The sequence below is a fragment of the Bactrocera latifrons genome, unplaced genomic scaffold (genome assembly GCF_001853355.1).
Source record: "Bactrocera latifrons isolate USDA-ARS-PBARC rearing strain unplaced genomic scaffold, ASM185335v1 scaffold_971, whole genome shotgun sequence".
NCBI classification, from domain to species: Eukaryota; Metazoa; Arthropoda; class Insecta; order Diptera; family Tephritidae; genus Bactrocera; species Bactrocera latifrons.
In genome coordinates this window covers 4,407-16,556 of record NW_017537680.1, presented here as the reverse complement: position 1 = coordinate 16,556, position 12,150 = coordinate 4,407, and the positions used below count along the sequence as shown (strand labels likewise).

General features: G+C 37.9%; 2 protein-coding genes across 3 annotated transcripts; both read right to left on the bottom strand.

The window, feature by feature from the left end:
• Positions 1-559: 559 nt before the first annotated feature.
• LOC108977925 (probable cytochrome P450 316a1) lies at positions 560-3,735 on the bottom strand. Its single transcript, XM_018947912.1, has 4 exons — positions 3,216-3,735; positions 1,711-2,161; positions 1,053-1,639; positions 560-991 (listed from the first exon to the last, which is right to left on the bottom strand). The coding sequence occupies exons 1-4, from the start codon at positions 3,370-3,372 to the stop codon at positions 654-656; spliced, it is 1,533 nt and encodes a 510-aa protein (XP_018803457.1). The 5' UTR covers positions 3,373-3,735; the 3' UTR covers positions 560-653.
• A 3,611-nt stretch (positions 3,736-7,346) lies between these two features.
• Positions 7,347-10,015, bottom strand: LOC108977923 (cytochrome P450 4d8-like). 2 transcript variants are annotated; one of them, XM_018947911.1, is made up of 6 exons: positions 9,856-10,015; positions 9,403-9,789; positions 9,266-9,335; positions 7,910-8,481; positions 7,514-7,854; positions 7,347-7,472 (listed from the first exon to the last, which is right to left on the bottom strand). In XM_018947911.1, the coding sequence occupies exons 1-6, from the start codon at positions 10,013-10,015 to the stop codon at positions 7,470-7,472; spliced, it is 1,533 nt and encodes a 510-aa protein (XP_018803456.1). In that variant the 3' UTR covers positions 7,347-7,469. The 2 variants fall into 2 exon arrangements, with proteins under 2 accessions (XP_018803456.1, XP_018803455.1); XM_018947910.1 differs by lacking the exon at positions 7,347-7,472 and having other exon boundaries at positions 7,481-7,854.
• Positions 10,016-12,150: the final 2,135 nt, after the last annotated feature.

Here is a 12,150-nt window from a genome sequence, read left to right as displayed (position 1 = left end):
ATGTCCATATCATGTCCATTTTACTCGCATTGAATTAAAATTTATTTAGCATAATTAGAATTATCTGATTTAGATCAAAATTTACTGGAGAGTCATTATCGAYGTGTGTGGTCTGGCGTTGTCTTAATAGAGAGCAATTTCTATCCCAATGGCAAAGCTGGCCCCTTCTGGAAGATTGCTTACTTCACACGGTAAGTACAGAGTACAGATCAAAAGAGATCATAAGAGTTCGACCGTAGGGAAGGAGCTTATAGTACATGATTCTCTCCCAATCTTCCATGCAGATAGCAGACTTTTCCWGAAACGCCACCCTGGATTGACCACTGTTTGCGCCGGCTTATCAAAATTCAACCAATATTGCGGCAAGTGATCCACTTTCCATCACAAGAAACCATCCACTTCAGAAATGGATCGATTTACTTACGATTCAGCAGTGATTCGTAGATGGAAAGTCGTGTAGCAACCATACATTCAGCTTCATTTTCATTATATTTTGCTATTTTTGATAATTGGCCTGCCAGTACGTGATGCATTTTTGTTACAGAAAAAGACGTTCACATAACCATTTACAAAATAACAGTTTCTTATTATTAACGATCTAGAATATAAATATTTTATACACTACTGTACAAAAATACTGCCAACTTATAAAACTAATTATCGCGCGATCTAAGCGCCACTTGCCAACCAGTCGTGGAACTCAAGACGATTTTCACTTCCAAACTTAGCTCCGCGCCAAAAGGCAGCACTTCATAAGTAAGTAATAAATGCGCAATCACAGATTTCATCAGCAGCATGGTGTACTTTTGRGCAACACAATTCCGCGGACCGAGACCCCAGGCAAGCATGTCTGTATTTTCAGCGGTACTAAAGCGTTCCGGACGAAAACATTCGGGATCCGCAAAGCTTTCGGGTTGACGCAGCATTTCAAAGACATTTATGTAGATCTCAGATTCAGCAGGTAAAACGCCGTCTTTGACCTTTGAATGGGCTGTAAAGAAAATTAGTTAATAATTAATCCAATAGTTCTGTTTGAAAAGGCGTCATCTTACTATAGCTGAAATTTCGCTTAAGATCGCGCGCTATAATCGGCTGTGGCGGATACAATCTGAGCGTCTCCTGGATTACACACTCCAAATATTTCAGCTTCATTAAATTATCCAGCGTGCAGACGCACGACTTACCCTTCGGCCAAACGCTTCGCAATTCCTCGATTACTTTCTGTTGTACGCTCGGATGTCGTGAGATCGCGACAACCGCAAAAGAGATCGCCGCCGGTGTTAGTAAACAACCTTGAAAAACGAAGCTATTCAGCTCATCACAGATCTCCGCATTACTCAGCGACTCATCGGCGATTTCGGCAGCGAGCAGCTGTTTCAAAAGTGTGTCAAACCGCAGCGGCATAGTTTCGCTCTGTGACTCATTCACTTGGATCGTATATACCGCGCCATTGGACTTATCAGTCGTAGGTGTTGTTGTGGAGGCTGCACGTTGCTCTAAAATCAATTCGTKATTCATGCGATTGAGCGTCTTCAATAACTGCTGCTGTCGTCGCTTCATTAGCGGACAAAGTATGCTGTAGATTGTGGCATTCGCAGAGTGTAAGCTGAGAAAACGCGACTTAAAGAGCTCGATAAGCCTAAAATATCAAACATAGTTTAAAGCAATAAAATTTCTACAAATTTCAATCCACTATTTGCACCAACTTACGCCAACACAGTTTTCGCATACTCTCCGTCCACAGGTTGCGCTTGGCTCTCCACGCCCACTACAGTTGCAATGAGCACGTCGAGCACCGCTCTCTGCACATATGGTTGTATATCGAAGCTGCTTTTACCATCACTTTCWTCGCGTAGGCGCTCCACCAATAACTGTGCATGTGCTGCAAATACCTCCACGAAGTCCGTTAGTATCTGTGGACGCAACGCATGCGTGATCAATTGACGTCGTGTTTGCCATTCGTCGGCATCTCGCCTCAACAGTCCAACGCCGTAGACCGGTTGCAACAGATTGTTGTAGCCTGTATTCAAATGATCTGCGTTGTGTAGCAGCTGTGTGACAAACTCGTAGTCGGCGGTGAGTATGAAGAGCCGATCGAAGACCCAGCAGCGCGAAAGTGTGCCGAACTTGTTGAGGTAATTATGTGACTTGACGAGAAAATCTGTGAAAATTTCACTTTTATTTATTTACTATTACTGTTTTTGTAGGCGTTTAAAAAAAAAAAGGAGGTTAACAGTGCCCATCGCGAAAACTGTGTATGTACTTTGAAGCTGSAAGTCTTCCTAAAGTTTTCTCCTTCTGTTTTTATGAACTCGCTACATACATAATTAGTTTACTCAACATACTACAGTGATCAGTTAGTTATGCTACAGTTCCTCAAGAGCGATCACAGTTTAGAGTGGACTATTTTAACATGGTTAGTATTATTCAAGGGGCAACCCTAAAATGTTAGATGGTTTTTTAAACTAAGCGCAAACATGTGAGATGGAGCAAACAGTGAGGAACGTCGAAAAAGTGAGTTCTTATGAAGGTCTAAGCTTATGTTGGATGGATAATTTAGAGCTTGTTTATTACACTAGCTTCTGAAAGAGAACAACGCCTTTCAAGGGCTTACCGAATTACCACAACCAGATCAATATTAGCGACAAAACAATTAAAGCCCATTTCGAAATGTTTAACGATTCRTATAATTAAAGCGAAAACTTTAAACTTTTTGGGGACTTGCTGAGCTTTTTTGGTCGTGCTTTACGTGCGTTCATTCGACCAAAGCTTCAAATCCTCAACAAAGAGCTAAAGTCATTTACAAGAGTAAAAACGGTCGAAGATTGCGTTTCTGCATTTCCTTTTTAATCAACTTTAAGGTTTGCATCGGCACTAGAGCTCATAAACCGGATAACAGTCAACCACTTAGGTAGGTCTATTATGAAACCTTTTCCAAATACTGAGGCTTTTGCTTCCCGAAAAGATCATTAAACTTTCGGTTCAGACTACACAAACTACATCGATACAATACATTTTCGAACTTTACCGGCGATCTTTGGAATTTTAAAATATACGAAGGAAACTATTGTCATTTCCTATACGGCACTCTGTCGACTTCGTTTACRTTTTTTACCAAAAAGGGTTTTCGCGATTTCTTGCAACACTTTCGATCACTTAACATGACTAAGCAAAAAAAAAAACACATTTGCCAACAAAAACAACACCAAACTCACTTCTTGGTGTAAGCAGCAAGAACTTCTGMACCGAACCGATTAGCGGCAGCGCCAAGGGTCCACTTAGATTCGTGATGAGYGCACGTTTCCTACGCGTCTTAACATAATTCAACGCCGAAACGATTGTCAGCGAAATGAATATGCAAATGACGATCATATTGCAACACAACACGTCGAAGTGACTGAAACAAACAAACTGAAAACCGAAAGATTTTCCAACGGTGAAAGATGCAAAACAAAGCTGCACTACAGCGCCACCGAGCTCGGCGCTTGGAAGCCACTAAMCACTGCTCTTGCTCTCGCTGTTCAACCGGAGACTGCGAGGCCTATGCGCAGTCGTCGTCCGCTGTTATCACAATGCGGCTTCCACTCCAATTATTTCTGCTACGCCACACCTGAGCGYCCTCCCTATCGTTACTGTTGATTTAATTATGTTTTCGCATTGATCTTTATCCGCATCGACAAAGTGTTAATTCACAAAAAATTATCTATTTATCCAATATTTGCCGCACTCGAGAGCCAACAATATATATATTACGATAAAACAATCAACTTTACTATGCCGTCAATTAAGAAGAGCTTTTTTCTACTGACAAGTTACCTGTTTGGGTCCAAAAGAGGTTTGTATAGTGTGCATGTGAGAGCGTACGTATGTATGGAGGGAGATCTACACAAAAGTTGAATAATATCTAGCGCCAGCGTCTTGTGTTTGTTTTGGTTCAGCGATGTTGTTTATTTGCTAATCCAAACGACAACCGATGGAGTTCGCAGTTTAGCGGTAATGTGTGTGAGAGCGWGCGCAAACGAGACAACCATAACTGTCATATAAATATCATGAAGCGAGAGAGCGTCAAGTCGAATTTGGACGCTTGTGGCTAAAAAACAAGTGGAACAGCGCGAGCAACAGCTTCAGTAACCACAACAATAACTTTGTGCCGTTGTGTGTATGTCCATTAGCGTTAATTTACGGAAGTAGATTTCGCAATCGTCTTGCCAGAGTTGAGTGGAGCGTAAAGCTTGAACTACAAGTTTGCGAACTTAAGTGACACACTAATGACTCTTTAACCCGTTGCGAATMAAATATATAAAAACAAGTAAGGAAGGGCTAAGTTCACCGGGTGTCCCCGAACATTTTATACTCTCGCATGACAAGTTTCATCAAGATATCTAGACAGACATCCGGATTTCAACTCTACTCGTCACCCAGATCACTTTGGTATACATAACCCTATATCTGACTCTTTTAGTTTTAGGCCTTACAAACAACCGTTATGTGAATAAAACTATAATACTCTCTGCAGCAACTTTGTTGCGAGAGTATAATAACTAAAGTTTAGCAGAAAGGCTGGTGAATTTTCTGAGTTATCGTCATCGAAAGCATAGGGTAGAGTGTATGTACTCCCACTCTCTATGTTTATAGAATGCCTGGACCTTCTAGGACCGTGGTTGATTGATTATCGAATCAATCCTCTTGAATTTCTTAGCGCTGGCCAATATAGAGATAGATGATTTTATACTTTGAAAAAATGTATGAACTGTATTTTTCTCAACCCATGATAAAAAGTCCAAATATAATACTAATACTACGAGCATAAATATTCTTCACAATCTATATCGTGCTGCTCAAAGTAATTCCCTTTGGCCTCAAAACACTTGTGCTAACGCTTTTCCAATCTTTGAAACACTTGTTATAGTCAATTTTCGGAATAGCCTTCAATGCGCGTAACGATTCACGTTTAAGGGGTTAGGTGGGTTTGAAAATTTCCAAAAATCATTTTTTTTTTTTTGCTTTATTAAATTCTACAATACCTCTAGAATATATTCCTAAATTTTAAAGCTGATCTGAGAGTAATAAATTCGCAGATACAGGCTTGAGAACTTCTGCACGCAAGGCTAGCTGCGCTAAGTGCCCTGTCTTTAAACGCGTTTTTCTCGAAACTGTGTTTTTAAAGTCGGTGGACTTTTTCTGACCAAAAAATGCCGAAAATTCCGAAAGTCCGAGAAAAGAAGGACAATTTTAATATTTTTTTATTTTCTACGTTCAAAAACGAGATTTAGATATGTACTAACAGAATATGCTTAGTTTTATAATTTAGTACNTCCCGAAATCAATTTTAGCCTAAACACCATATATTTTCTGTCTCTTATACACATCTAGATGTGTATAAGAGACAGGTATAATAACTAAAGTTTAGCAGAAAGGCTGGTGAATTTTCTGAGTTATCGTCATCGAAAGCATAGGGTAGAGTGTATGTACTCCCACTCTCTATGTTTATAGAATGCCTGGAACTTTTAGGACCGTGGTTGATTGATTATCGAATCAATCCTCTTGAATTTCTTAGCGCTGGCCAATATAGAGATAGATGATTTTATACTTTGAAAAAATGTATGATACTGTATTTTTCTCAACCCATGATAAAAAGTCCAAATATAATACTAATACTACGAGCATAAATATTCTTCACAATCTATATCGTGCTGCTCAAAGTAATTCCCTTTGGCCTCAAAACACTTGTGCTAACGCTTTTCCAATCTTTGAAACACTTGTTATAGTCAATTTTCGGAATAGCCTTCAATGCGCGTAACGATTCACGTTTAAGGGGTTAGGTGGGTTTGAAAATTTCCAAAAATCATTTTTTTTTTTTTGCTTTATTAAATTCTACAATACCTCTAGAATATATTCCTAAATTTTAAAGCTGATCTGAGAGTAATAAATTCGCAGATACAGGCTTGAGAACTTCTGCACGCAAGGCTAGCTGCGCTAAGTGCCCTGTCTTTAAACGCGTTTTTCTCGAAACTGTGTTTTTAAAGTCGGTGGACTTTTTCTGACCAAAAAATGCCGAAAATTCCGAAAGTCCGAGAAAAGAAGGACAATTTTAATATTTTTTTATTTTCTACGTTCAAAAACGAGATTTAGATATGTACTAACAGAATATGCTTAGTTTTATAATTTAGTACGAACTAATAATAAGTTATGCTGTCCAAGGCGAGAGTACTTTTTTGAGAGACACCCAGAGAAATGCGGTCTCAACGGCGGAATTTTCAACATTTTGTATCGTATCGCATATTTCAGGAGATATTGTTCGAATATATAACATATTATATTTTTCAAATATATGATTGCTTGTATTAAAAAACAATCGTAAAAATACCTTTTTTTTGTACCTCTGAAACCCACCCAACCCCTTAATGTCAGTGGACTAAAAATGGTTTCCCCGGAGCGGTTGTTTGAGTTTTCTGAATAGCCAGAGGTCACACGAAGCTAAATCAGGCGAAGATGGTGGTTTCGGCATGACTTTGGTGAAAAACTCAARAAGAATCAACACAGTATGTGACGGTGCATTATCCATAAATCCTATTTTAACGAATAACGACGCATAACACTCAAATAGTATTCCTTGTTGACAATTTGGACGGTGAGAAGGAATTCGGAGTGCATTACATCTCGATAATCRAAGAAACTGTGAACATAATCTTGATTTTTGACCTGCTTTGACGTGGGACTTTCGGCTTAGACTTTCCTTCGCTAAGATATTCGACCAATTAATCATCTGTTTYCGAATCGTAAGCATAGATCCAAGACTCATCGCCAATAATAATACGTTTCATGACATCCTGGTAGTCGGAAAGCATTTTTTGACAAACGTTAACGCGAAGCTATGTTTTGAAAAATTTATTGACTTTGGAACCAATGGTGCTTTCACTTTCCTTACACCCAATTAATCTTTCCAAATGGTTTTCACTAGCGATTCCGACATTCCAATAATGCCAGTAAGAATCTCTGACTCTTATCGTTAATTCTCATGCAGTAATTTYTTTCTTTTGTTGACGTGTTGATCATCKGTTGATGGTSWTCRCCGCCATGGGTGTGGTTCGTCGTCAAMGCGTTCTCGATTGTTGTTTCCAAWAGTTTAGAAGTTTCTCATTCTTTAAAAGATCTATACATAATTTTAACTAAAACAGAAATTGATAGATAGATTCATTATGACATAGTGTAAAAGTTTATAGTATTTGTATTCTAGAAAGTTGCTATATATGTCTGCTTTACTCCTCCTTCGCAAAAATTCTAAAYAATCACAATGCATTAATTTTTCGGGTGCGATATGGCACATATGCCTGGAACTTCTGATCAATCCTCTCTCAATATACTTTAATTTTCGAAAAAGATTTTATTCTACAAGAAAATGTCTTAAATACACATACATWTTTCCACATCTTATTTGATCACTTTAATACAAATAAAAATATAAGAAGTCAATCACTATTCTAAAAAATCGTAAAGAATTCCAATTCATTCACTCTCTCTTTCTCATGCCCAACTGAAACCCCGTTGTTGAGCGCATAACAATATTTGATTCTATTTGKACGGGCTCGCCGAAGGGCAACAGCTCGTATTCACGCACGATCTTGGCAATTATCATCTTCATCTCCAGCATGGCAAATTTCTGGCCGATACAATTACGCGGTCCTGCGCTGAAAGGTATAAAGAGAAATGCACTAGCGCTCCCATTATTCAAATGACGTTCGGGCACAAAGTCAGTGGGTCGTTCAAAATAACGTGCCTGACGAAACATGCCATAAAGACTGATAAGAATTTGAGAGCCCGCSGGTATGATGCCGTCTCCAATCTGAGAATGAGCTGTATAAGATTTTAAAGATAATTTCATGATTATACAAATGTACACAAATCTTACTATATTTGAAGTCCTCCGTCAATTGTCTGCCCACAAGAGCCACACTGGGATAGAGACGCAGTGTCTCCTTAATAACACATTCCACATATTTGAGCTCATTGAGTTCAGTCATGCTGATCGCTTGCTTTCGATCATTACCCAACACAGCTGTGACTTCCTGCAGCACCTTCTGTTGTGCCTCCGGATGGCGTGCGAGTAAATATAGTGTGAAACATATGCCCGAAGTAATGGTATCGTGACCTTCGAACATGAAAGTATCGACTTCCTCGCGTATATCGTCATCGGACAACGGTTGATCATCGATCGTGGACTGAAGCAGCATATCAAGCAGAGCCATACGTTTCTTATTRCCCACAAAGTGGGAGTCTTCCGTCAAATCTTCAGTCGGCGGCGCAACTTTTCGATTTTTTTCAAGTGCCTCACGTCTTTGTTTGATCAGTTTGGTTGTGAACTCATGCAATGTTTTAATGAGACGCATTTGCTGCCACTTGAGGTGGGGATGCAAGATGCTGAATAAAATTTCATTGTTCAGATGGAATTTCGTGAAACGCCAGGCGATAATTTTTGTGGTTCTAGAAGTAAAAAATTTGAATTGATAGTATTCTTGAAAAACATTTAACAAAGTTGAAAAGTTGATTCCGGATTGTTTAAGAACTACTCGAAAATATAAAAATATTATTAATTTTTATTTTTTATAAAAGGTTTAATGTTAAAAATATATGAAAAAAAAACTGTTTGCATATTACAAAATTTATTGTAATTATTGAATAACATTTTTTAAACAGGTGGCATGGCTTTTTAATAAAATTTGCACTTGTTGGTCTAATTAAACTTCTATTTCAAATGGCATTATCGTAATAATGCGTTTATTTCTTAAATTTGGTTGTATAAATATTTTTAAAAATGTGGCAACCATGGCACACAACAAATTTTGAAGTTTAACTTTTCTCATATCTTCTTAGTTTAATAGCAAAATCCAYTAAAATTATAATTTTAATTGCAAAAAATTACAGGTAGGTGRCAACCCTTTGCAAAAAATGTTTAGTTTTAAGTCTCCTTAATTGTCCTTAGTTTGATATTAATATGCGAATAATTTTTTCTGATCACTGAAAAACAAAATTTATRTTTAAATTAATCATTTAAGCAGGTGGCAACCTTACCAAAAATATTTTAAGCCCAAATTGTTTCAAACTTTTATGCAGACATCACGTTATAGCACTTTTAATTTGAATTTTTGACTCAAAATTGTATACCAGTGGCAACCATCTAATCGTTAGAATGGGTTTAACGCATAGACGACGGGCGTGCCAAATTTTGTTGAACACACACACAGACTCGTTGAGTTCTGATACTCACTTCTTCACAGCCAACGCATATTCACTCCTCGCATCAGTTTGCGCTCCCATTTTAGTGCCCATGGCTGTCTCTGAAACATTCAATACAAACAAAAACTTACAACAMCATTAACTCAGAAATCGCTCAACTCCACTTACCCGCTATAATRTCCAAAGCTGCCAAGCAAACAAACGGATAGACATCAAAGACATTGCGGCCATCGGCTTTCTTCGCCAAACAACTCAACAAAATCGTCGATTGCTGATCGAAAACCTCGACAAATTGTTCCAATATCTTGAAATGAAAGGCGGGYGTTATAATCTTTCGGCGTACAAACCATTTGCGACCGTCGCTCAGCAGCAGTCCGGTGCCCAGCCACTGACGCAGAATTGTGTAGTTGAAATGCTTGGTAATGTGTTGTGGTGAGGCCAAGAGTTGCTCGTTCAATTCCAAATCGATACTGSAAACACCCACACGATTGGCCACCCAAGCGGCTATTATGCTGCCATGCTGCTCGTGGAACTTGGACATGTGATCCAGCATATCTGCAGAGATTTTGAGAATTTTTCATTTAAGGGTTTATTTTGAATTTCCTTTCGAAAATCACTCACTATTCATATTAAGCTGGAGATATAATTGCACTGCGCCTATAAATGGAWAGCAGTACGGCCCCGGCACATTGCGAAGTGCACCACGACGTATGCGCAGCATGGTGACATAATTTAACAGCGCTAAGATGAAAAACAACAACAAAATTGCGCAGAACAGCATTGCACTTGAAATTAAAGAAATTGCCGTACTAGACACCAGCAATGTGAAAATTCAACTGTCGGACCTTGCGAAGAGCTGATACGCCAATTTTGTTTAATYTATATTGCAGTATGCAGTCTTCACCCAGAAAAATGCACTTGGAATAATTGTTTACTTGTTAAGAGCACTATGCAACAAATAKTTTTTTTTATGGAATGCATAGAATTTAGCAACAATTATATGACAGTTTTTCGGGATCCCGAAATCAATTTTAACCTAAACACCATATATACTTGTAGTRCTTTATATTTGTAGTATACTAATATATATATGGTGTTTAGTTGAAAATTGATTTCGGGATCCCGAAAAGTTGTACATATAGTAAACACTTTATTAATCGATATTATTAATATGAAGACTAATTCTGTTCAGTTCTAGAATCCCGAAATTTCGGGATTAAAAGTTCTGAAATTTCGAATCCCGAAAATTAAATATGTCTTTGACGTTGTAAATAAATTAATGCCAGTAGATGGTTAGCGACACAATTAATTTAATGTACTATAAAAGAATATCGGATTTGCTTCATCAAAAACCTTTGATATCTTTTGCTGATTTAGCTCCCGAAATCCCGAAATAACAAAGTTAAAAATTGATAAAAATTAAATCCTTGATTTTTTTATATAGAACAGCATTAGTTTTGGAGATCCTGAAGTTTCATAATTAAAAATTGGCAAATAAGAGTTTAGTCCCACATTTATAATTATAAAAAAATAAAAATCATTAATTGGTTAACTAACTGACTGACCTCTATTCAGTCAATGTTAAAGAGTTGCAAAAGTTTTGCAGCACAGTGTTATTATTAAATACATACATCAAATCAAAACTTACCCGCACCTTAAATACATATATGAAATCTTAAAATACCTTATCAGTAAGCATTCTGTTCATATACATCAATCCGGATCAATTAAATCGCGTTTGTGAAAAATGTTCTATGGATCATTTTGTTACGAGCCAGCGATTTTCGGGATTTTACCAATTCTTTCGTCGAGTTTTGAGATATCCTAATGACATTTAATATACAGGGGCATTATGATATTGTGTTGATTATTAGTTGGAATCATTCATGTCAGGCAACTATAACACTAAATCCGGCATACTGTTTTTTATTAAAAAGAAGTTCTCTAATTTATCATAATGATCCGCATTAACGATTTTCCCAATCTGTCAGCTCCCGCCAAATCGACCCGCTCTAATAAACATGTAGTCATCTATAAAGCCCCACATCATTTAACGTGCAATGTCTACTACAATCTCGCAATTCGTTTAAAATGCACAAATAATCATCTACTGTTTTCTTATACCCTGAACAACACTAAGCTTGCCACGAAGTTTGTAATCCCCAATAAGAAACGTAGCAGACCGTGTAAGGTAACGGGTCATCCAAGTTGATGTACTTTTTTCAATAGTCTATTTTGACAAAACACAAGTGAATCGTGTCTAGCGTCATCTTATTTTTGTTCAGTAGTTTGGCATTTCAACATTGAAAGGCTTACGTCTGAACAAAGTTTAAAATCGTTCATCTTTAAGACGACAATTCACACACTCTAAAACGTGATTCGTTCGCTTCGCTCAACTTATGGTCAACATAATCGGCCTACTGAGCGTACTCTTCGCAATAACATCACCAATCGTGAGACCCAGCATTCCTTATAGGATAATATTCGTTRAAATAGGCCACGTYCAGCGTGCAGTGAASAAAATACYGCAGTCTTAGCTCAGATTTTACACGARGACCGTAGTGAGTAGATTCGGTGCCTTTCGCAAAAACTCGGACTGACGAATGGAACGACTTGGCGGATTTTACTTCGAGATCTTAAATTGAAAGTGTACAAAATGCAGCTTTTGCACGATCTGAAGCCGCTGAACCTTCCTCAGCGACATCGCTGAGCCTCCATGGGCTCTTGAAAAGTTCCAAGAAGATCCGAAGAGTTTCAAAAGCTGCCATTTCATYCAGAAAAAGCAACGATTTTGTGTGGCCGGTGGGATCGTTAATCTGTATTTCTTTAAAAATGATGATGGAATCGWCAAYGGCAACCGTTATCGRGCCATGATAACCTACTATTTGATGYMTCAAATTGAAACTTTTRATCCCT